Here is a 26,396-nt window from a genome sequence, read left to right as displayed (position 1 = left end):
AACCTAATTTCAAAAGCCACAATCTGGGTGATGAGCTCCATGTTCAGCTTTTCACAAATCAGGTCCCGGCGAATAAAGAACGAGCTGTACGCTTTCGAGTTGTGAGCCAGCATTGTATACTTGTGGTATTTCGGCTGCATGAACGTGTTGAGGAAATCGTTCATGCACGTTCAGCCTTCAAACTCCCAGTTTTCATCTGCTGTTAGATGATGGGATTAAATGTAGTTAGGCTGGTGCACACCCATCTCCTGCATAAACTCTATATCTTAATACGATATAGTCTTCTGTTTTTTTCTGGGGGAAGTTTTCGAGTATGTAACACTTGTGTGCTGTTCCGGCTATAAAATTTGCTTTACACCTGGACATTGTATACCTTTACAATTGTGGTTGGTGGCCTTGTAGCGCCCGCAAGCCTGACAGTCTGATTTACGGATGCACTGTTCGATGCTGATGTGTACATTCAAACAGTCTTGCGACTGACAAAACATCCTACACGTCGAGCACTTCACCTTCTGAGCATCACCTGTCCCACTGACACATTTTTCAGTGCATCTCACACTGGTGTCTGGTCCAGTTGTTGTATATGTGGTTGCAGTGCTCGCATACGTACTTTGCGCCTAGAAAACCCTTCAGGTTCAAGATACCGTAAAAGTGTTTTTTGTGATGTAGCACATAAACGGTCTTGTTTTTCACACGCTCATCGGTAGTGACGTACTTCCAAAAACCGCTGTGGTACAGAACTTTTACCGTAATTGCAAAATGGTTCTCAAAAAGGCCTAGGTCCCCAAAACCAACCAGTCTGTCGGACGTTATTTGAAGTGCCTCATTGGCTGCCTCTGCCATAGACATAATGACATTGTCTGTGATAGCTCGGTTGAGCAACAACCCCGCAATCCTCACCTCCAGACACATGTTGGTAGCTCCTGTGTTAACGTCGAGCAACCATTGATATTTCTTGCCGATGATTTTACTGGACATGACGCTCTTTAAAGTTCTGGAAGCACCGCCCTCGCGACCCCTAACAACAAGGGTGATGATTCTGAAGGTCCCGTACGCCATTAATTCAGCCTTGCTCTATAAAAGCTTAGACAGGTTTTCTAGAAACGTCACAGCATCAAACACATCTCGAGATGACCGTCTGGTGAACAGAGGACGGTTGAGACCCTGGCCCTGAAAACATAGCTGGAAGAAATCGTTAGGCCCAACATCGTGTAACAATCGTTCTCTGAGCGTTTGTATGGCTTGGTGTATAGCTATAATACCCTGATCGGAGGAGTTTAGAAGGTCTAGGTTAACAAACCTAAACTCCTTGTAGTGCTCTGTAGCGTTAAACCTCTCTACAGCACGACTGAACCTTCTGACACTTTCTAAAACACCAGTTCTGAATCCTCAGCTTGAGGATTGCCACAGGATGGAGGGCTCCCTGGGGTATCATTCGGTGCTAGTTGACTACGACTTGTTGTTAGGGTATTTTTATGCCTTCTTGTAATGCTTAGTCTGGCTTTCCTTCATTTTCATATTAAAAGCTTACCGTTTCTATAGCTTCTAGCCCGCTTCTGTTTCTTACAAGCCCTGCTATTTTTAGGCAACGACCACAGCCTATTTGAACAATAGTTGGTATATTTACAGGCAGTCTCCTTGCCATTTCACCTAAAACGGACGGGGTCCTTCAGGTTGTTTGGGGTGAAGCCGTCTCTGAAGTTTACCTCTTGAGGCCCTGAAAATGCCTATATTCTCTCCTAACATTATATTACGAGGCCTTATGGGTAGTGTTTTAGGTGTTGGAGGTGCTGTTTTTAAGAGTTTTAAACAGTTGAGGGCTGGCTCTCGCGGCTTTTTGGTTTTAAGCGCTCGTAAAACACGTAGAGCTTTACTGAGTACATCCTGGTCTTCTTTTTATATTTAGACCTAAGGACAACCACATTAATAAATTTGGCTCTTACATTCCTTAGGTCGGCCTGCATGGCTAGTCACCAAGGTATATTACTTACGTCCACAGCTGCTGAATCGCAAGCTACAACCACCTTGCTTCTACACTGTGCCAACCTCTGTAGGACGCAATATTGCATCCGGTCTTACCCAGTTTTAAAGTCTTCAGGCGTAGTCTGAATTTTAGCTGTCTAACAGATTGGTGTATTTCTTTTTATATACGTGGCCATGACTCTAGTACGGTACAAAGTACCATGTTATGGATCCTCACTTGAGGCATTAGATGTATGGTTTACATTTCCCTGAGCCACCCCAGCTGCAGGTCCACGGTTAACATTATTACCCCCTTTTACCACCAGTACTACTATCAGGGTATGTTAAAGAGGGAGAAGACAGGGGAACGTAAACTGGATGGGGGACTGGTGGGATCGTATGCTCTCAGAGGTGTTATTGGGGACATTAGATATGGGGAACTTAAATGTTGATCATCATAGCTTGGGGTCATGGATGCTTGGGATGCGCAGGGACTGGGAAAGGTTGATTGCTGACTGGTGGATTGCTGGGTGTCTGGGTCTGTGCTAAAAGAACCACTGTGCTCGCTGGCTGCTATTGTTTCAGAACGCTCCCCCACACCCGGCAGTGCCCTGAGAAGCCCTATACAGTTGGCATAAGGTTCCTCTACGGGGTGATAATTTTCATACCTAGAGTCCAACATAGTTATAGGAGGTTTTGGTACCGGTCTGCAGGGACCAGCATGTACATTAAACGTCCAACCCGTAAAACAGTTAGACCTTTGCGAATTACGTGGTTCTGCCTGGGGCGTAACTGTGTTTTTAACCAAGAGATCTAGAGGAACAGTTTGTATCTCAGCGATCAGTTGCTTCTTCTTTCGATTCTTCAATGAGGGGCGGTTTATTTTAGGGGTACTGCGCTTGTTGGAATCCCCTTCATTGGTTTTACAAGGTGCTTGATGCTGTGTGTCGGCGGTTGCAACGGCTCCACCGCCTATGTGTCCCAGCCCTTCCACAAATAAAGTTTCTGTAGAAGTGTTCGATGTGTTGGTCGCGGGGTTTATTTGTAAAGCTGTGCAGTGCTTAAGGTTTGTACCTGTTCTATGGTGGCAATCTGCAGAGCCTAGTCGTGGCTTGTTCCGACGGCCCGCTTCGATCGCCGTGGCTGTTGATGCCTTTGTGTTTTGAAGGGTCCCTGTGATATCCTTTAAAGGCAACGCGGACCACTTGGCTTTACGGCGGACACATTCTGAGATCTTTTGTGATGGTTCTGTGATATGAAAGATAAAAAAATGTAGGTATTGCTAGAACCGCTATATCCTAGAAGGCAGAAAAAAATGCTTTTAGTGAGAAAGTGTTTAGTATTATTCTTCTAGCTCTCCATTTTTGTGAAACACACCTGATGTGCTCCTGCGGTTGGGGCGTTTCTTTATAGGTGGTCCCTGCAACATAAGCTCTAGGATTCTCTCCATAGGGCATTATTTATATAGTTCCGAGGGCTCTGCAGCCTTATTTTATTCATATTACAATGCCGCCTATCGTCTTTATAACGTTATATAATTACACTAATTATAAAAATATATAACTCAACACAATTTTAAAAAACATTACAGTTCATTGAATATATACATGTACAATAGAATGGAAGCTGGATCCTAGGATCCACGCCAGGTTTTCGCCCTAGCTCTCCAATGCTCGGAACCATGTGTGGGGGCGGAGCTCAATCTAAACTCCAGCCTACAGGGTGGAGCAGATAGACAAAGCCAGCTCCAACACCCTAGACACAGTCTTTTTGAAAAAATTTAGCTGTGGAGGCAGCATGGGGTTCCCTGTCTTTCTCAGCACCACCCCAGGACAACAGGACCCCAACCTGAGGTGAGTGGAATGTCACCCAGCCCTTGAAGTGCTTTTAAAAAAATATATTTATTCATTTTTTAATTTTTAATGTATTTATTTTAAAAAATGCTGCTAGGTGGGCCCCTGGGGGCCCTGAGCCTCGTGCTCTGGGCCCAAGGGCCTCAACCTTATTTTCTATTGTAAAGGACTGAGGGCCCAAGCGTGCGAGGCTCGGGTCCTTAGGCCCATGCCTCGCTCTGTGCACATATTGGATTTGGGGGTAGGAGGGTCGCGCAGACCTCACGCACGGCGGCAGTGGGCGCACACCTCGCGCTAGGCTCCCTCTCACCCGAGGGGCTAGAGGGTGTCTACCGCGAGGTCCGAGGTCTCCACCACTAACTTCATAGACCTACTCTCAGGGACCGCAGGCTCACGCCAAGCGGCCTCTGAGAGCAGGCCTGTTGTGCTAATAACTCTGGTCGCCGGGCATGTGTGGCTCTGCGACCCCAGCCATTAACTTCACAGACCTGCTGTCAGGGGGCACAGGCTCATGCCACGCGGCCCCTGAGAGTAGGTCTGTGAAGTTAATGGCTGGGGTCACCGAGCCAAATGCGCTCGGTGACCCCCCACTGTAAACTTAGCAGGCCGGCTCTCATAGACATCGGGGCATGAGCCTGCGTCCTCTGAGACCCGGCAATGTTAGGCTAGTAATAGAAGTCGCCGAGCCACACGCGCTCGGTGACCCCTACAATTGACTTAGCAGGCTTGCTCTCAGGGACCTCGGGCATTTTATTTTGTAGAATACACTTTAACTCTCTGTGCTACTTCATGTTAGTTACAACTACAGCTCTACAGTAGGCACATTAATTATAAGAGGTATCTTGACAATGTAATTGTTTCCTGAAGGCTGCGTGCACAAGGAACTTTTCAGCATGTGCTTTTAAATAGTAAGCTTCCTCAGTTGACCCCCACACACCGTCACATAGGCTTCCCCTGTCCTCTGGGGTGCTGGGGTCAGTGATAACCCCCAAAGCGCTTAAAAAACACAGGACATACCTATAACCCACCTCTAAGGTACTGGCCACTTGGGGTGCTGAGGGATGCAAGGGTTCATGATCGGAACCCCTAGCCCATTTTATCATAATTATAACACATTGTGAGTAAAATAAAATAGAATATTATAATAATAATAATAATAAATGTAGTAGAAAACATGCCCTGAGATAATAGTATTCAAGTACACAGCACATATTACACTCTGTGTGTCCTAGGGAAAGGGGACTATAGACAGCAGCAATTTGTAATTACATTACAAAATATACAAACAGCCCATAGTTAATTACCTTCAGTAGAAGCTGGTTTGCACTACCAGTTTGCGCTCTGCCCTTCATATTTTTCTGGTCTGGGGTAGCCCTGCTCTCCGCAAACCTCAATTCACCGCTCTCGAAAAGAGTCTTGTGAGATGCTTGTGTGTGTGTGGTCCCTAATGGGGGCTTTTAATACTTGATGTGCCAAGTTAATTATGCATAGGTATTGTTGAGGGGTAGGTTAGTTAATATATTATGCTTTATGGTTACACTTTCATAACACTACACCGGGGGGGGCCTACCATTTTCCACATAGACATCTGTTAGCATGTATGGGTCACTCTGACTTGCAAAAATAGAGGTTGAAAGTTCACTGTTTGACGTAAACAGTAACAAGCAGCCCAGATAAGATACTATGGCTGGTGGGCAGCAACTTCTCTAGAAAACTACTTATATGTCTGAAGACAGCCATGGGTCATTCTGACATGCAAAAAAACCCTAGGTTGAAAGCTTGCTGTTTGACGTAAGCAGTAACAACTGGGCCAGATAAGATACTAGGAGTGGTGGTCAGCAACTCCTCTACAAACTACGTATCGGCCTAAAGACCCCCATGTGGACAGTTAGGCCTCACTTATTCCCCCCTTACACACAGCTAACCCCCTTAGGTAACTGTGACCTGTGTTTTTAAAGGTCATGCTCTAAGTCCATGTACACACTGCTTGGCCCTTTCTCTGCCTATGGGCTTCAGGATTATTATTTTTTTTTAAAAAGGTCACCATTGGACATTCCCTCTAGGTTATGCAAGACTCTGGGGAGGGTGGGTGGGGGCTCTGTACTTCCACCGCTCCTCCCTCTGAGGAGGCACATTGCAGCACAGCCCCTCTTTTTGGATTAGCCAGCAGCGTGGAGGTTTGGCCTTATACTACCAATGCTCCGCACTGTGAGGAGGCCCACAAGCAGCCACTTGGTCTTGAATGTCTGGCATGTACAGACCTGTCCTCTTAGGCCATGAAGCATGCCGCACACCTGCAGAGCCGCCATTTCACTCAACCCTTAGACCTAGACACAGGGGCTAGGACATTGGCACATGACGCGTGACCCCCTGATGTCACAACCCAGGTGACTCACCTACACCAACGTCATTGCCTATGTCACCACGAGGCGGGGGACCCACCCCATTGCCTGTGTCATCAGGGGGAGGGGCACCTGTCAAAAGTTTGATGGAAGGTATCCCCTTATACTACTCATAACTTTTTTATTGTGTTTTTTTCTTAGAATTTTTATTGTTTCTTCTTGAAAAAGAAAGGATTAACAGAGACAAAGAAAGGAGAGTGAACACACTCGTATGAGTACATGATGGGAACATAACACACCAATGTACTGAAACGCAAATTCGTGCATTAGTGCCCATCACTGTACTGGGTCAAACCACATCTCCATACATTCCCATCCTAAGAACAATTCCCCCCCTCCCAACGTGTGCATCTGTGTGGTTAGTCTGGACTGGGTGAAGGCAGATGGCCTAAGGGAGACTGTTAGCTATCCCAGTGTTTGGGAAGTAGCCAGTACAGGAATGTCAGTAGTACTACTTGATTTGCCAGGAGTGGAGCCTTCTACGTGTGTTGGTGGAAGCTGATTCAGGTCATGTAGCATCAGTGCCCAAGCCTAGAGGTTCTAGCTTATCATCTGAACCCTTAGCCATAACTTTTGATTAGGGGGTGTCCGTTGCAGCCAGTGGGTAGCTATGTAGCGCTTTGCTAATATGAGGCACAGCAGGGTAAAATTCCTGCTAAGCTTTTTATTGGCAGGTACTGGTAGAAGACCTAACATAATTTGCCTCACTGTTGAAGGTGCCACCCCATAGCTCTGTTAGTATCTTCCAGAATCTGCCTCCAATATAATTGTACAGGTGGGCAATCCTATATCATGTGATTAAACTCTGCAATTGGGATATGGCATCGCAGACACTCACTAGACTGCGTAGAATAGATGGCCTGAAGTCTCCGAGGGGGTAAGTAGGTTTGGTGTATACAATTATATTGTGTAAGTTTAAATCGAGGGTTGGAGCTGACCAGATGCCCCCCTATGTGGATATTTTCCCAATCGTGATCCGAGATAGGCTCCACGACCATATTTGTTATCTCAACCGCTCCCCTGTGGGCTCATTTGTAGAAGGCTGGGCTGGCTTATAGTGGGTACCTTGTGGTACTTACACCCTGTGCCAGGTCCAGTTATCCCTTATTAGTAGAATAGAGCTGTTTCTAGCAGCTTAGGCTGATAGAAGGTGGCTATGGCAAAGCAGCTTAGGCTGAACTAGGAGACATGCAAAGCTCCTACTATACCACGTATATCATATAGCACAATATCATAAGAAAACACAATACACAGAGTTACTAAAAATAAAGGTACTTTATTTTTATGACAATGTGCCAAAAGTATCTCAGTGAGTACCGTCAGTTAGAAGGTAAGTAATATACACAAGTTATATGTACACAAACACAAAACAGGTAAGAAACAGGAAGAAACGTAGTGCAAACAAAGTAGAATCACAATAGGATGCAATAGGTAAACATAGGTCTAGGAGCAACACAAACCATACACTCCAAAAGTGGTATGCGAATCACGAATGGACCCCAGACCTATGGGAGTTTGTAGAGGGTCACTGGGACTGTAAGAAAACAGTGAGGGTGTCCAAAATACCCCACCCCAATACCCTAGAAAGTTGGAGTAAAGTTACCCTACTTCCCCAGAAAGACACAATAGTCGTGATAGGGGGATTCTGCAAGAACTACAAGCACCAGCAAAACACTGAAGATGGATTCCTGGACGTGAAGACCTGCAAGGCAAGGGGACCAAATCCAAGAGTCGCGATAGTGTCCCGGGGGGGAGCAGGAGCCGAGGAAACCCCGGATGAAGGTGCAAACGGGCTGCCTCCGGGTGGGAGAAGCCGAAAATTCTGCAACAACGAAAAGGACTAGTAACTTTTCGTTTGGATGAAAGATGTCCCACGGCGTGCTGGATGTTGCAGAAGTGTTTCCACGCAGAAATACCACAAACAAGCCTTGCTACCTGCAAGGGTCGCGGTAGATGTCGCCCCTTGGAGGAGGAGACAGAGGGGGCACTCAGCAACTCAGAGAGCCCCCGCAGAAGCAGGCAGCACCCGCAGAAGTACCAGAGCAGGCACTTAGAAGATTGGAGGGTCCCACGACGTCGGAGTCCAACTCAGAGGGTTGAGCACTGCAGGACGGAGTGCTGGGGACCCAGGCTAGACTGTGCACAAAGGAATCCTTGGGGAAGCGCACAGAAGCCGGAGCAGCTGCAAATCATGCAGTACACAGGTTTGCAGTCTAGCGTGGGGAGGCAAGGACTTACCGCCACCAAACTTGGACTGAAGGATCACTGGACTGTGGGGGTCACTTGGATCTAGCTCCTGTGTTCCAGGGACCACGCTCGTCAGGATGAGAGGGGACCCAGAGGACCGGTGATGCAGAAGTTTGGTGCATGCGTTAGCAGCGGGAAGATTCCGTCGACCCACAGGAGATTTCTTCTTGGCTTCCAGTGCAGGGTGGAGGCAGACAGCCCTCAGAGCATGCACCACCAGGAAACAGTCGAGAAAGCCGGCAGGATGAGGCACTACAATATTGCTGGTAGTAGTCTTGCTACTTTGTTGCGTTTTTGCAGGCGTCCTGGAGCAGTCAGCGGTCGATCCTTGGCAGAAGTCAAAGAGGGAAGTGTAGAGGAACTCTGGTGAGCTCTTGCATTCGTTATCTGAGGAATAGCCCAGAGGAGAGACCCTAAATAGCCAGAAAAGGAGGTTTGGCTACCAAGAAAGGAGGTTTGGCTACCAAGAGAGGTAAGAGCCTATCAGGAGGGGTCTCTGACGTCACCTGCTGTCACTGGCCATTCAGAGCAGTCCATTATGCCCCAACACCTCTGAATCCAAGATGGCAGAGGTCCGGGACACATTGGAGGAGCTCTGGGCACCTCCCCTGGGAGGTACTGGTCAGGGGAGTGGTCACTCCCCTTTCCTTCGTCCAGTTTCGCACCAGAGGAGGGCTGAGGGATCCCTGAACCGGTGTAGACTGGCTTATGCAGAGATGGGCACCATCTGTGCCCATCAAAGCATTTCCAGAGGCTGGGGGAGGCTACTCCTCCCCAGCCCTTCACACCTATTTCCAAAGGGAGAAGGTGTAACACCCTCTCTCAGAGGAAATCCTTTGTTCTGCCTTCCTGGGACTGGGCTGCCCAGACCCCAGGAGGGCAGAAACCTGTCTGAGGGGTTGGCAGCAGCGGCTGCAGTGGATACCCCGGAAAGGCAGTACCTGGGTTCTGTGCTAGAGACCCGGGGGATCATGGAATTGTCCCCCCAATACCAGAATGGTATTGGGGTGACAATTCTATGATCTTAGACATGTTACATGGCCATGTTCGGAGTTACCATTGTGACGCTATACATAGGTAGTGACCTATGTATAGTGCACGCATTTAATGGTGTCCCCGCACTCACAAAGTTCGGGGAGTTTGCCCTGAACGATGTGGGGGCAACTTGGCTAGTGCCAGGGTGCCCACACACTAAGTAACTTGGCACCTAACCTTCACCAATTGAGGGTTAGACATATAGGTGACTTATAAGTTACTTATGTGCAGTGAAAAATGGCTGTGAAATAACGTGGACGTTATTTCTCTCAGGCTACAGTGGCAGTACTGTGTAAGAATTGTCTGAGCTCCCTATGGTTGGCAAAAGAAATGCTGCATCCCATAGGAATCTCCTGGAGCCCCAATACCCTGGGTACCTCAGTACCATACACTAGGGAATGATATGGGTGTACCAGTGTGCAAATGAGAATAGGTCAAATTAGTCACTAGCCTGCAGTTACAATTTTAGAAAGCAGAGAGAGCATAAACACTGAGGTTCTGGTTAGCAGAGCCTCAGTGATACTGTTAGGCACCACACAGGGAACACATTCAGTTCATGCATTATGAGCACTGGGGTCCTGCCTAGCAGGATCCCAGTGTCACAAGGGCAAAAACAAACATACATACAGTGAAAATGGGGGTAACATGCCAGGCAAGATGGTACTTTCCTACACCAAACAGGTATGGTCTCAACTTTTTCAGTGCCCAGACCACAGCAAAGGCTTCCCTCTCTATGGCAGACAAATGCTTTTCTCTAGGGGTCAACCTCCTGCTGATAAAAGAAACAGGTTGATCCTGGCCCTCAGTGTTAAGCTGTGATAGAACTGCCCCTACCCCTAATTCAGAAGCTTCAGTCTGGACAATGAATTTGTTGGAGTAACAAGGGCTTTTTAGGACAGGTGCAGAGCACATTGCCTGTTTGAGCTCATCAAAAGCCTTTTGACAGCTAGCTGTCCACAATACCTTTTTAGGCATCTTTGTGCTGGTGAGGTCATCAAGAGGGGCTGCAATGGAGCCATAGTTCTTTATGAACCTCTTGTAGTACCCTGTGAGGCCAAGAAAGGCTCTCACCTGAGTTTGAGTTGTAGGGGGAGCCCATTCCATAATGGTTTGTATCTTCCCCTGCAGTGGTGCAATCTGTTCCCCACCTACCAGGTGTGCCAGATAAACCACTTTCCCCTGGCCTATCGGGCACTTTGAAGCCTTGATAGTGAGGCCTGCCTTTTGTCGGGCCTCCCAAACGTTACGTAGGTGGGCCAGGTGATCATCCCAGGTGGAGCTAAAGACAGCTATATCATCTAGATATGCTGCACTAAAGGCTTCCAATCCTTGGAGGACTGTATTGACCAACCTTTGAAAAGTGGCAGGTGCATTTTACAATCCAAAGGGCATCACAGTGAACCGATAGTGCCCTCTAATAGTTAAAAATGCTGTTTTAGGCTTAGCATCTTCTGACAACTTAATCTGCCAATACCCTCAAGTTAAGTCAAAAGTGCTTAGATACTTGGCAGAAGACAGTGTATCTATGAGCTCATCTGCCCTGGGTATAGGGTGAGCATCTGTTTTGGTTACTTGATTGAGACCTCTATAGTCAACACAAAACCTAATTTCCTTTTTTACCATCTTTACTATGAAGTTTGGGGGGACATGGTCAGGCTGCCTATAAATCTTACTTTTGACAGGTAAACTGTCTCCAGTGTCGATTGTGTGCTCACACCAGGTAGTTGTACCTGGGATTAGTAAGAAGAGGTCAGAGAACTGATCTAATAGGTTTATGCAGTTGTCTTTCTGCTCAGCAGTAAGGCAATCTACAAGCACCACTCCCTCCACTAAGTCATCAGCTTCAGTGGTGGAGAAGAGGTCAGGGAGAGGGTCACTCTCTTCTTCCTGCCCCTCATCAGTTGCCATGAGCAGGGTTAAGTCAACCCTGTCTTAGTAAGTTTGTAGGCGATTGACATAGAGCACCCTAAGGGGACTCATGGCAGTGCCCAGGTCTACCAAATAGGTGACCTCACCTTTTTTTCTACTATGAGATGGGGTCCACTCCATTTGTCTTGGCAGGCTCTTGGGGCCACAGGCTCCAATACCCACACCTTCTGTCCTGGGTGGTACTGAGTCAGGAAAGCCTTCTGGTCATGCCATTGCTTTTGGAGCTCTTGGCTGGCCTGAAGGTTTTTACTGGCCTTTTTCATGTACTCAGCCATTCTGGATCTTAGGCCAAGTACATAGTCCACAATGTCTTGCTTGGGAGCTTTTAAAGGTTGTTCCTAACCCTCCTTCACAGGAGCAAGGGGACCTCTTACAGGGTGCCCAAAGAGGAGTTCAAAGGGGCTAAAGTCCACTCCTTTTTGGGGTACCTCCCTATAAGCAAAAAGGAGGCATGGCAACAGGACATCCCATCTCCTCCTGAGTTTCTCAGGGAGTCCCATAATCATGCCTTTGAGAGTTTTATTAAACCTCTTAACCAGACCATTTGTCTGTGGATGATAAGGAGTGGTTAACTTGTAGGTTACACCACACTCCTTCCACATTGCTTGAGGTATGCAGACATGAAGTTACTACCTCTGTCTGACACCACTTCCTTAGGGAAACCCACTCTGGAAAAGATTCCCAGGAGGGATTTTGCCACTGCAGGAGCTGTAGTGGTCCTTAATGGTATAGCTTCAGGATACCTAGTGGTATGGTCCACCTCCACAAGGATAATCTATTGCCTGAAGCTGTTGGAGGGTCAATGGGGCCAACTATGCCAACCCCTATCCTTTCAGAGGGCACCCCAACCACAGGAAGTGGAATAAAGGGGGCCTTTGGTGTGCCACCAGTCTTGCCACTGGCTTGGCAGGTCACACTGGAGCGACAAAACTCCTTAGTGTCCTCTGACATATGAGGCCAATGAAACAATGGAACAAGTCTGTCCCAAGTTTTTCTCTGGCCCAAATGCCCAGCCAAAGGAATATCATGAGCCAAAGTCAGAAGAAACTCCCTATACTGCAAAGGGATGACCAGTCTCCTGGCAGCTCCAGGTTTAGGGTCCCTTGACTCAGTGTAGAGGAGGTTAACTTCCCAATAGACTTGATGCCTATCAGTGATATCCCCATTCTGCAGTTTGACAGCTTGACAGCTTGCTGTTTTAAAACCTCTAGTGTGGGACAGGTCTGCTGTGCCACACTCAGCAGTCTCTGCTGCCAGCTCATCTGGTGTAGGTTCTGCACAGGGAGAGGATTCCTCTTCCTCAAAAGGGGAATCTTCTGTAGAAGGAGGGATAGTGGGCAAGGATTTACCCTTTCTACCCCTAGCTTTTGGGAGCACTTGGTCCATTGTTCCAGGATCCAAGTTTCCCTGTCCTCTTTGCTTCTGGGCCTGAGCCCTTGTGAGAGCAAAGATATGCCCTGGAATGCCCAGCATTGCGTCATGAGCCTCCAACTCCACTTGACCCCAGGCTGATGTCTCCAAACCATTGTCTAGTAAGCAGTCTACAGGTGAATTTGTGACTACCACAACTTTCTTTGGACCAGTAACACCCCCCTCCCCCAAGTTGAGATTAACCACAGCCATGTGGTGGCTAAGAGTGTTGTTATGAGCATCAGTCACTTGGTACTGCTGACCAAGTAGGTGTTGATCAGGGCGAACCAGTTTCTCAATCACCATAGTGACACTGGCTCCTGTATCCCTGTAGGCCTCAATCTCAACACCATTTATTAGGGGAAGTTGCTTGTACTTATCCATATTAAGGGGACAAGCAACCAAGGTGACCAAATCAATGGCACCTTCAGAGACTAAAACAGCCTCTGTGATCTCCCTAACAAGACCAAACCCAACTACATTACCATTGGTGAGCCCAGCTACACCCTTTGATTGGCTATTTGTTGTATTCTTCCCACCACCACCGCCATTATTAGGGGGACCAGAGTAAGCAGTTGGTGTTGTGGTAGTGGAAGCCCTGGTGTTTTTCTTTGGTCAAGTGGAATCACTTGCCCAGTGGCCTTTACTTTTACATAAATAACACCATGGCTTCTTTTGATTGTTAGAAGAGGATTTGGACCCACCTTCCCCAGAGGATTTTTGTGGGCCTGATGAAGACTCAGAATGCTTTTTATCTTTGTCCCCACCCTTGTCAGAAGACTTACCATCCTTCTTCTTGCCATCCTTGTCACCACCTGTATGAGCTTTTCTGCTCAATCTCGTTCTGACACATTTGTCTGCCTTCTTTCCCAGTACTTGGGGAGAGGTCAGATCTGAGTCTATCAAGTACTGATGCAACCACCCAGACACACAATTATTCAAAATATGCTCTCTCAAAATAAGATTATACAGGCTTTTATAGTCAGTCACCTTTTTGTCATGTAACCACCCCTCCAAGGCCTTCACTGAACAGTCTACAAAGTCTGTCCAGTCTTGAGAGGACTCTTTTCTGGTATCTCTGAACTTTATCCTGTATTGTTCAGTGGTTAAGCCAAATCCATCTAAGAGTGCATCTTTCAAAACTTTGTAGTTGTTGGCATCACTCTCTCGGACAGTAAGGAGCCTATCCCTTCCCTTGCCAGTGAAAGATAGCCACACAATAGCAGTCCACTGACTTTGAGGGACCAACTGTACCATACAGGCCCTCTCAAGTGCTGCAAACCACTTGTTTATGTCACCCCCCCGCGGTGTAAGGGGGGGGGGACATTTTTGTGGAGGTGTCTTGAATCTGTTTCAGTTACATGGCTATCTCTACATCTAGAGACTCCCTGTCTTAGGCCAACTGCTGCTGTCTCAGCTTCAGTCTGGCCTCTTCCAACCTCAGCTTTCTGTGTTCCATGTCTAGGGTGTTATCCTCAGGGTAGGAGGCTTGGGAATTCTCTGATACAGAGTTGATGTTGGAATTGCCTGAAGTAGACCTGTCTCTAACTGCCTGAACTGTAGTTACTTGGCCTTTTGGAGTGAAAGGTGCCCTACTGATATGTGACCCCCTTCCACTATCAGCTTCACTAGATGGTATGTTAGCTGACAGGTCTTTGGAGGAACCCTCCCCAGAGTCCTTAGTGCCCTTCCCTGATTCTAACTGGGTACCCTCCTCCTCTACCTCCTGATCCTGGGATGGGCAAGCCTGGTTCTGGTCACTTTCTAGGAGAAGGCTAAGGAGCAGATCTTTGGTAGGGTTCTTACCAATACTTAAACTTCGTTCTATGCAGAGACCCCTCAAACTTTTAAAGTTTAAATTGCCATAAGTTGTCAAGAGAACTTTGGGAGTGGCCTCCACTACAGACATAGTTGCATGAAAGAGTTTATGATAGCGAGAAAAAAGTTTTAGAACGTTTTAAAGAAAAGAGAAAACTTTTTTAAACTTTTCAGAACTTTTTAGAAAGTTTTTAGAAAGAGGGTTAGACTGTTTAGGTTAACTGTGTATATTTTTAAATATTTGGAATATGTTTTTCTTATGAAAAGCACCAATGACAAAGTGGTAAAGCAGTTACAAGTACTTATCCCACCGCTGCACCACCAATGTAGGAGGCTGGCCTGGCTTATAGTGGGTACCTGAGGGTACTTACACCTTATGCCAGGTCCAGGTATCCCTGATTAGTAGTGTTCTAGCAGCTTAGGCTGATAGAGGTAGCTATAGCAGAGCAGCTTAGGCTGAACTAGGAGACATGCAAAGCTCCTACTATACCACTTATATCATATAGTACTATATCATAAAAAACACAATACTCAAAGTTACTAAAAAATAAAGGTACTTTACTTCAGTGACAATGTGCCAAAAATATCTCAGAGGATATACTCCCTTAGGAGGTAAGTAAAATACACAAAATATACACACAAAGCAAAATCAGGTAAGTAAAACAGTCAGAAAGTAGTGCAAACACTGTAGAATACAATATGATGCAATAGGCCTAGGGGGCAACACAAACCATATACTAAGAAAGTGGAATGCGAACCACGAGTGGACCCCTAGGCTAGTGTAGTGTGTAGAGGGTCACTGAGCGTTTAAGAAAACACTAAGGGTGTCCAAGATACCCCACCATAAGACCCTGAAAAGTAGGAATAAAATACTACTATTTCCCCAGAAACACACTAAACTCGTGATAGAGGATTCTGCATAGACCACAACAGACTGCAAAGCACTGAAGACGGAATCCTGGAACTGAGGACCTGCAAAGGAAGGGGACCAATTCCAAGAGTCGTGAAAGTGTCCAGGGGGGCAGGAGCCTACTAAACCCCAGATGAATGCGCAAAATGTCTGCTTCTGGGTGGAAGAAGCAGAAGATTCTGCAACAACAAAAGGTGCTAGGAAGTTCTCCTTCATGCAGAAGGTGTCCCACTGAGTGCTGGAGGATGCAGAGTTGTTTCCTTGGAGAAAGACCACAAACAAGCCTTCCTAGCTGTAAAGGTCGCGGTTGAAGAAAAAGGGTGCTACCCGGGCCCAGAAAGGACCAGGATGCCCTCACTTGGGAGAGGAGACAGAGGGGGCCCTCTGCAACCCAGAGAGCCCACACACAAGAAGGTAGCACCCGCAGAATTCCTTGAACACGGGCTCAAGAAGACTGAACTCAGCAGTCATCTCAACACCACAATTGAGGGTCCCACGAAGACGGAGGTCAACTCAGGGAGTTGAGCAATGCAGGACGGAGTGCTGGAGACCTGGACTAGGCTGTGCACGAAGGATTCCTTTCAAAAGTGCACAGAAGCCCTAGCAGCTGCAGTTCACACGGTGCACAGGATTACTGTCTGGAGAGAGAAGGCAAGGACTTACCTCCTCCAAATTTGGACAATTGGGCCACTGGACAGTCTGGGTCACTTGGGTCCACCACCTGTGTTCCAGGGGCCACGCTCGTCAGGATGAGAGGGGTCCTAGAGTACCGGTGACGCTGAAGTTTGGTGCCTGCTGGAGCGGGGGGAAGATTCCGTCAACCCACAGGAGATTTCTTTGTGGCTTCCAGTGCAGGATGAAGGCAGGCAGCCCCCAAAGCATTCACCACCAAGAAACAGTCGAGAAAGCCAGCAGGATTAGGCGCTACAATGTCGCTGGTAGTCTTCTTGCTACTTTGTTGCAGTTCTGCAGGTGTCCTGGAGCAGTCAGCGGTCGATCCTTGGCAGAAGTCGAAGAGAGAGTTGCAGATGAACTCTGGTGAATTATTGCAAGTCGTTTTCTGAGGAAAAGCCCACTGGAGAGATCCTAAATACCCCTCGGAGGAAGATTGGCCACCTAGTGGGGTAAGCACCTATCACCAGGGGTCTCTGACATCACCTGCTGGCACGGACCACTCAGAGGCCTCCACTGTGCCCTCACACCTCTGGATTCAAGATGGCAGAGGTCTGGGACACACTGGAGGATCTCTGGGCACCACCGCTGGGGTGGTGATGGACAGGAGAGTGGTCACTCCACTTTCCTTTGTCCAGTTTCGTGCTAGAGCAGGGTGTGGGGGTTGCCTAAACTGGCTTATGCAAGGAGGGCACCATCTGTGCCCTTCAAGGCATTTCCAGAGGGTGGTAGAGGCTACTCCTCCCCAGCCCTTACTTATTTCCAAAGAGAGAGGGTGTAACACCCTCTCTCAGAGGAAATCCTTTGTGCTGTCTTACTGGCACTGGGCTGCCCACACCCCAGGAGGGCAGAACCCTGTCTGTGGGGTGGCAGCAGCGGTAGCTGCAGAGAAAACTCCAGAGAGCTGGTTTGGCAGTACCTGGGGTCCATAGTGGAGCCCCTGGGATCCATGGGAGTGGCACCCCAATACCACATTTGGCATGGGGGACAATTCCATGATCTTAGACATGTTAACTGGCCGTATTCGGAGTTACCATTGTGAAACTACATATAGGTATTGCCCTATGTGTAGTGCACACGTGTAACAGTGTTCCCACGCTCACAAAGTCCGGGGAAACCTTTCTAGTGCAAGGCTGCCCTCACACTTAGTAACTTTGCACCTAACCTTCACTAAGTAAAGTTTAGACATATAGGTGACTTATAAGTTACTTAAGTGCAGTATAATATGGCTGTGAAATAACATGTGCGTTCTTTCACTCAGGCTGCAGTGGCAGTCCTGTGTAAGATTTGTCTGAGCTCCCTATGGGTGGCAAAAGAAATGCTACAGCCCATAGGGATCTCCTGGAACCCCAATACCCAGGCTACCTAGGTACCATATACTAGGTAATTATAAGGGTGTTGCAGTTGCCAATTATAATTGGTGAAAATGGTCACTAGCCTATAGTGACAATTTTAAAGGCAGAGAGAGCATAAGCACTGAGGATCTGATTAGCAGAGCCTCAGTGACACAGTTAGTCACTACACAGGTACACACGTTCAGGCCACAAACTATGAGCACGGGGGTCCTGGCTAGCAGGATCCCAGTGAGACAGGCAAAAACAAACGTACATACACGTAAACAATAGGGGTAACATGCCAGGCAAGATGGTACTTTCCTACAATCACCACCCCAGGGGTGGTGCCCAGAGCTCCTCCAGTGTGTCCCAGACTTCAGCCATCTTGCTTTGCAGGTGACGGCAGAGACCCCTCCTGATAGGTCCATACCTGATAAGGTAGCCAATCCCCCTCTCAGGGCTAGTTAGGGACTCTCCTGTGAGTTCTCTTCAGATTCTACTTGCAAGTTTCCAGTAGGAATCCTCTGCAACTACTACTTCATCCTCTGACTTCGGATCAACCTGCTGAGGGACTGCTGTAACAGCAACAAAGTATCCACAAGGGATACTTTTCTTCTGCAACTTCAGCTCCAGCCAGCAACTGCAACAGTTTCCACGGTGTGCATGTTCTGAGGACTCCCTGTCTTCACTCTGCACCAGAAGTGTAGGAAAGTACCATCTTGCCTGGCATGTTACCCCCATATTTCACTGTATATATGTTGTTTTAGTCTATGTGTCAATGGGACCGTGCCAGGCAGGGCCAGAGTGCTCATAAGCATGTGCCCTGTATGTGTTCCCTGTGTGATGGCTAACTGTCTCACTGAGGCTCTGCTAACCAGAACCTCAGTGGTTATGCTCTCTCTGCTTTCCAATTTGTCACTAACAGGCTAGTGACTAAATTTACCAATTCACATTGGCATACTGGTACACCCATATAATTCCCTAGTATATGGTACTGAGGTACCCAGGGTATTGGGGTTCCAGGAGATCCCTATGGGCTGCAGCATTTCTTTTGCCACCCATAGGGAGCTCTGACAATTCTTACACAGGCCTGCCAGTGCAGCCTGAGTGAAATAACATCCACGTTATTTCACAGCCATTTACCACTGCACTTAAGTAACTTATAAGTCACCTATATGTCTAACCTTCCCCTAGTGAAGGTTGGGTGCAAAGTTACTTAGTGTGTGGGCACGGTGGCACTAGCCAAAGTGCCCCCACATCGTTCAGGGCGAATTCCCCGGACTTTGTGAATGCGGGGACACCATTACACGCGTGCACAGTACATAGGTCACTACCTATGTACAGCGTCACAATGGTAACTCCGAACATGGCCATGTAACATGTCTAAGATCATGGAATTGTCACCCCAATGCCATTCTGGCATTGGGAGGACAATTCCATGATCCCCCGGGTCTCTAGCACAGAACCCGGGTACTGCCAAACTGCCTTTCGGGGTCTCCGCTGCTGCTGCTGCTGCCAACCCCTCAGACAGGTTTCTGCCCTCCTGGGATCCAGGCAGCCCTGGCCCAGGAAGGCAGAACAAAGGATTTCCTCTGAGAGAGGGTGTAACACCCTCTCCCTCTGGAAATAGGTGTGAAGGCTGGGGAGGAGTAGCCTCCCCCAGCCCCTGGAAATGCTTTGATGGGCTCAGATGGTGCCCATCTCTGCATAAGCCAGTCTACACCGGTTCAGGGATCCCCCAGCCCTGCTCTGGTGCGAAACTGGACAAAGGAAAGGGGAGTGACCACTCCCCTGACCTGCACCTGCCAGGGGAGGTGCCCAGAGCTCCTCCAGTGTGTCCCAGACCTCTGCCATCTTGGAAACAGAGGTGTCTGTGGCACACTGGACTGCTGTGAGTGGCCAGTGCCAGCAGGTGACGTCAGAGGCTTCTTCTGATAGGCTTTTACCTCTCTTGGTAGCCAATCCTCCTTCCTAGGTAGCCAAACCTCCTTTTCTGGCTATTTAGGGTCTCTGCTTTGGGGATCTCACCAGATAACGAATGCAAGAGCTCATCAGAGTTCCTCTGCATCTCCCTCTTCACCTTCTACCAAAGGATCGACCGCTGACTGCTCAGGACGCCTGCAAAACCGCAACAAAGTAGCAAGACGACTACTAGCAACCTTGTATCGCCTCATCCTGCCGGCTTTCTCGACTGTTTCCAGGCGGTGCCTGCTCTGGGGGTAGCCTGCCTCCTCTCTGCACCAGGAGCTCTGAAGAAAGCCTGTTCCGGTACTTCTGCAGGCTCTGGCTGCTTCTGTGGGGGCTCTCTGAGTTGCTGAGCGCCCCCTCTGTCTCCTCCTCCAAGGGGCGACATCCTGGTCCTTCCTGGTCCCCAGCAGCACCCACAAACGTCTACCACGACCCTTGCAGCTACCAAGCCTTGTTTGCAGTATTTCTGCGTGGAAACACTTCCATCCAGAACACCGTGGGACATCTTCCATCCAAAGGAGAAATTCCTAGCCCTTTTCGTTGTTGCAGAATCTTCGGCTTCTTCCACTCGGAGGCAGCCCTTGTGCACCTTCATCCGGGGTTTCCTGGGCTCCTGCCCCCCCGGACACTATCGCGACTCTTGGACTTGGTCCCCTTCCTTTTCAGGTCCTCAGGTCCAGGGATCCGTCTTCAGTGTTTTGCTGGTGCTTGTGGTTCTTGCAGAATCCCCCTATCACGACTATTGTGTCTTTCTGGGGTAGTAGTGTAACTTTACTCCTACTTTCTAGGGTCTTGGGGTGGGATATTTTGGACACCCTTACTGTTTTCTTACAGTCCCAGCGACCCTCTACAATCTCCCATAGGTCTGGGGTCCATTTGTGATTCTCATTCCACTTTTGAAGTATATGGTTTGTGTTGCCCCTAGACCTATGTTTGCCTATTGCATCCTATTGTGATTCTACATTGTTTGCACTACTTTTCTTACTGTTACTTACCTGTTTTGGGTTTGTGTACATATAACTTGTGTATATTACTTACCTCCTAAGTGAGGGTATTCTCTGAGATACTTTTGGCATATTCACTAAAATAAAGTACCTTTATTTTTAGTAACTCTGAGTATTGTGTTTTCTTATGATATTGTGCTATATGATATAAGTGGTATAGTAGGAGCTTTGCATGTCTCCTAGTTCAGCCTAAGCTGCTTTGCCACAGATACCTTCTATCAGCCTAGCTGCTAGAAACACCTCTGTTCTACTAATGAGGGATAACTGGACCTGGCACAGGGTGTAAGTACCACAAGGTACACACTATAAGACAGGCCAGCCTCCTACAACTTTCATGAAGAAGGAATTGTTACTATTTACTACACTTCTTAGCACATTTGTGACTAACGGACCCCAGATATTTGGCATAGATTTAAGGATGTCTGCAGGGACCCCATTTGGTCCGGGTGCCTTTCCTAGCCTTGAGCAATTTCTTGCTGTAGTGACCTCATGAAGGTCAATGGAAATATCTAAAATGTTCAAATTAGATTCTGCAGTTTTCTGCTTAATACTTTCATCCCCCTCAATTGGTAAATCATTTCCAGGGTTGGATACTCTCTTAAAATGATTCACACAAACAGCTTCTGAAATCACAGTCATCATCTTTAATATCGTAATCGGAAAAATACGGGTGATTTACCACCTTCCAAAATGTTGATGTATCCTTCAGTTCATTAGCTGCCAAAAGCTCTTCACATGCTTTAGTTCTAATTTCCAGTGTCCTCTCTTCTAGCGTTGCCCTGTACTTACCCCTTGCTATTTTAACTAGATCGCAGGGAAAGGGAATAGTTATAAGGGCTTTTTAAAAGTTTTTGTGAGCAGCTGTACAAGCAGAACTAAACTATCGCTGTACCACTGGACCTGGAGAAATACTATCCGTTTCCAGTCCGACAGAGATGGCATTACTTAAATGTTGATATTCTTGGACTATAAGATCATGAGTTGACTGATGTGACAGACATATATTAATGGAGTCTAAGTTTGATTTTATGATTTTTTGATTAAATGCATTTGGATCTACTTTTTCCCATTTCATGCGTACCCAGTACAAATCAATTGGCAAACAGGAAAAAATGAAAGTGGCAGTCATCTTTGAAAGCAGAAAATTAAGAGGATATCATTGGAGGGGGAACTGCTACAAACGCTGTACAATATAGTTTTCTACAGCTTAGTTTTCTTCTTCTAAGATATGTTTGTTGCTCCAGAGCAGAGTATAGTAAAAATGTAATGCATATGGTATATCTCCGTGCATTTCCATCAAATTATGATGCATTCTTTTCCATTAATCAATGTGTTGCAATTTCTTGTTTCAGTTCTAAATTGCCCGTGTTTGAAGATTAGTTGTGAATTTATTGTAGGGCGCTGAGAACAGTCATTCCACTACATTTTGGACAAATCAATGCAATAGGTCTAGTGTTGAACTTACGGCTGTAAGTTTTAGTTCTAGCCTTAAAGGTCCAACAGAGCAGCTTCATATCCGTAAGCAAGTCTCTGCCTTAACAAAACCAATGTCGCTGACCAACAGAAGTATCTGGAAGCTTGTTTAAAGCACCAGGTTCCATTATGTATTTAATTCACACAGTCGAACTGAAAAGGTCTCACCTACATTGAGTTTACTGAATTGTTTCAAACTCAATAACTTGTATTTTCTTACATGAGATTTTATCTGTAGTCGTACATATTGTTATTCTTACTAGGAATCTGTTAAGGTAGCTTATATTACGAGAAAGTCACTCACTGGTTGAACCGTGAAACTCCACGGTCTTAAAAATGAGGGAGCAAGTCTGCCAACCCCCTCACTGATAATCAAGTGTTGAATGGCTGGATTCTTCCTCAATGATTTGCTGAGTTCTTTCTTCTGTGTCTTTTTCCCAGGTTCCCTTCTTCCGATGGGTCTAGCTACTTTGTGCGTCTGTACACAGAACCTCTCCTTGTGAACTTGCCAACGCCAGACTTTAGCATGCCCTACAATGTGATCTGCCTGACTTGCACCGTGGTGGCGGTAGGCTACGGCTCCTTCTACAATCTGCTGACTAGAACCTTTCAGGTGGTGGAAGAGTCTGCAACAAGCGGATTGGTAAAGCACTTAGCAAACGTAATAAGAAAGTTGAGAGGGGTCCCAGCGCTTTAAAACAATGAAGTGCGTGTGAAGTGCCTAGTACTTCATTGTATTTGATGAGAAACTGATGAAACGCTGCACCGTTGGCAAAGCTCCTTTGAAAGACAGTTCCGCAGACCGACATTAACACATTCTTTCTGGACAACAAAGCTGGAACTATTGTGTTTTTTTCACTGTCCAATGCATGCATTCTTTATGGAGTTGTAGGAAATGAAGCACCAACAGAATACATACCTGAAATTGTGGGACACCTATGCTGTCTTGATATATATTATATTTTTACTTTTCATCCACTTTACCTCATTCGCATGCTTGTCGTTTTTTCAAGAACCTTTACATAAGTATTGAGATTTTCTCTACTTTTCTGTGAAAAACACAGATATGTTTACACACTGAAATCAGTGACACAAATACACTCCCGTACAAATGTCCTTTACCTCTCCAGAACAAGTTGAACAAAATAACTACTACAGGCCCATTGCTTCCCCGAGGAATTTTAGCAGCTTAAACGATACAAGGTTTTGTTTTCCCAGTAGGCAAGAATGCTGATATTTTGAGAGACCAGGTGAATTGAGAAAGTTTCCTGAAATATTTTACTTTTTATTTTTGGAGGGTGTTTGGTATAATGTATGGCTGATAAACCATTACAAGGAATAAATGGTTTTAACATATGAGCTGTACAATAAAAAAAAAAACGGAGTCCTGGAATGTTTTTTGTCTGGCTATGATAGTGTTATGAACGTTGGTGTAGTGATGTTATTTACAAATGTTGGACCACAAACTGGTTTTGATGCTGAACGTTTTATATGTTTTCATGTTATTGTAAGGGCCGTAATTTCACATGCCTGTATCTCTTAATTTCGACAGCTCAGGGAAATCATCCTGCAATGGAAATCTTTGCTTTGTTGAGCACCAAATACATTGTAAACATTGTAATGATTTGATTCTACCACCCGTGTGTTCATTGCGCATCTCATGCAGAGGCAGCGTAGAAAATAGCTATGATTTATGTTTTTTATGTGTACATCTTTGCCTGGGGAAGAGTGAATGGTCGTGGTTTTGGGTTATCCGCTCCTCATAAAAGAAGAAATTCGTAATACTTGTTAATACTGTATACAATGTTAATGAATGATCAAGACAAGTGATTTCGGAGAAATAAAGACGGAAATCTGTAAAGGGAAATAAAATCTCACTGCACAAATATGCTCGTAGGCAAGTTAAAATAGACCATGGAAAAGTAATACATGAACAGCTGATACCTGGTGCATCTCACCAGAGGTAAATTGTGAAAATGTACTACTAAGCTTCTATACCTTTTTATGTCCGAGTTGATAGTGCAGCTGATGCTTTATCTTATTCGATAAAAAAAAGAGGTTTCAGGCGTTCTACAGAAATGGAATATGGCTCTACCCAAATGTTGGATTACCACGGTACAGCTGTTGATTTGGCAAAAGCTGTTTGCCTCCACTGAAAGAGTGGCTTACCTTGCCGGCAGATGTGATCTGTTTTGTGTTTGTTTATTACGCTGCGTGAGCGCGCCACCTCTTTCTTTTTCTCTCTAGAGAAGCCCAACTAACACCAAAAGAATGAAGCTTGCCACAGGTCACACATACATGCCACCGTCAAGCTATTACAATGTCTCCTAGAGAAATAGATAATTATGGTGACTGTCTTCAGGCAGCAGCACAGATGAGAGTAACACAATCATGAGGAACATGTTGCTGCATTGCAGTTCCATCCCCTCCTTCCTTCCCTTTCCATCATCGACTTAAAAGTGCAGTTGTGTTTTGAGATCAGTATTGGATGCCCGGGGCTATGTTAATCGGCTTGCATTTTATCATCCATTAACATGACAATCTTTGAAAGGCTGCCGTTTTTTCTTCTCATTACTGTAGGAAAGTAGCCTCTTTCTAGCCTTGTTACCCCACTTTTGGCCTGTTCGTGAGTATATGTCGGGGTGTTTTTACTGTCTCACTGGGATCCTGCTAGCCAGGGCCCAGTGATCATAGTGAAAACCCTATGTTGTCAGTGTGTTTATGTGTCACTGTGATCCTGCTAGCCAGGACCCCAGTGCCCATAAGTTTGTGGCCGATATGTGTTCCCTGTGTGATGCCTAACTGTATCACTGAGGCTCTGCTAACCAGAACCTCAGTGTTAATGCTCTCTATCTGCTTTTTAAAATTGTCACTGCAGGCTAGTGACTAATTTTACCAATTCTCATTGGCACACTGGAACACCCTTATTATTCCCTTGTATATTGTACATAGGTACGCAGGGTATTGGGATTCCAGGAGAACCCTATGGGCTGCAGCATTTCTTTTGCCACCCATAGGGAGCTCTGACAATTCTTAAACAGGCCTGCCACTGCAGCCTGAGTGAAATAACGTCCACGTAATTTCACAGCCATTTTCACTGCACATAAATAACTTATAGGTCACCTATATGTCTAACCCTCACTTGGTGAAGGTTAGGTGCCAAGTTACTTAGTGTGTGGGCACCCTGGCACTAGCCAAGGTGCCCCCACATTGTTCAGGGCAAATTCCCCTGACTTTGTGAGTGCGGGGACACCAATACACGCATGCACTACATATAGGTCACTACCTATATGTAGCGTCACAATGGTAACTCTGAACATGGCCATGTAACATGTCTAAGATCATGGAATTGTCACCCCAATACCATTCTGGTATTGGGGGGACAATTCCATGCATCCCCGGGCCTCTAGCACAGAACCCGGGCACTGCCAAACTGCCTTTCCAGGGTTTCCACTGCAGCTGCTGCCAACCCCTCAGACAGGTTTCTGCCCCCCTGGGGCCTGCGCAGCCTAGTCCCAGGAAGGCAGAACAAAGGTTTTCCTCTGAGAGAGGGTGTTACACCCTCTCCCTTTGGAAATAGGTGTGAAGGGCTGGGGATGAGTAGCCTCCCCCAGCCTCTGGAAATGCTTTGATGGGCAAAGATGGTGCCCATCAAAGCATAAGCCAGTCTACACCGGTTCAGGGATCCCCCAGCCCTGCTCTGGCGTGAAACTGGACAAAGGAAAGGGGAGTGACCACTTCCCTGACCAGCACCTCCCAGGGGAGGTGCCCAGAGCTCCTCCAGTGTGTCCCAGACCTCTGCCATCTTGGATTTAGAGGTGCTGGGGCACAATGGACAGCTCTGAGTGGCCAGTGCCAGCAGGTGACGTCAGAGACCCCTCCTGATAGGTGCTTACCTCTTTCAGTAGCCAAGCCTCCTTTCTCAGTAGCCAAACCTCCTTTTCTGGCTATTTAGGGTCTCTCCTCTGGGGTATTCTTCAGATAACGAATGCAAGAGCTCACCAGAGTTCCTCTGCACTTCCCTCTTTGACTTCTGCCAAGGATCGACCGCTGACTGCTCCAGGACGCCTGCGAAACCCCAACAAAATAGCAAGACGACTACCAGCAACATTGTAGCACCTCATCCTGACAGCTTTCTCAACTGTTTCCTGGTGGTGCATGCTCTGAGGGCTGTCTGCCTTCACCCTGCACTGGAAGCCAAGAAGAAATTTCCCGTGGGTCGACGGAATCTTCCCCCTGCTAACGCAGGCACCAAACTTCTGCATCACCGGTCCTCTGGGTCCCCACTCATCCTGACGAGCGTGGTCCCTGGAACACAGGAGCTGCGTCCAAGTGTCTCCCACAGTCCAGTGATCCTTCTGTCCAAATTTGGTGGAAGT

At 47.0% G+C, this 26,396-nt stretch overlaps 1 protein-coding gene across 1 annotated transcript in view; it reads left to right on the top strand.

The window, feature by feature from the left end:
• PIGT (phosphatidylinositol glycan anchor biosynthesis class T) overlaps positions 1 to 23,401 on the top strand; it is a 464,023-nt gene extending 440,622 nt beyond the window's left edge. Inside the window, exon 12 of the mRNA XM_069243926.1 lies at positions 22,459 to 23,401. Within this exon, the coding sequence (XP_069100027.1) occupies positions 22,459 to 22,714 (256 nt within the window). The 3' untranslated portion in view covers positions 22,715 to 23,401. The remainder of the gene's footprint in view (positions 1 to 22,458) is intronic.
• Positions 23,402 to 26,396: the final 2,995 nt, after the last annotated feature.

Source organism: Pleurodeles waltl, chromosome 7 (assembly GCF_031143425.1).
Source record: "Pleurodeles waltl isolate 20211129_DDA chromosome 7, aPleWal1.hap1.20221129, whole genome shotgun sequence".
In the NCBI taxonomy this organism is placed as follows: Eukaryota; Metazoa; Chordata; class Amphibia; order Caudata; family Salamandridae; genus Pleurodeles; species Pleurodeles waltl.
The sequence above is the reverse complement of the archived record's forward strand: the minus strand, read 5'-3'. Positions and strand labels throughout refer to the sequence as shown.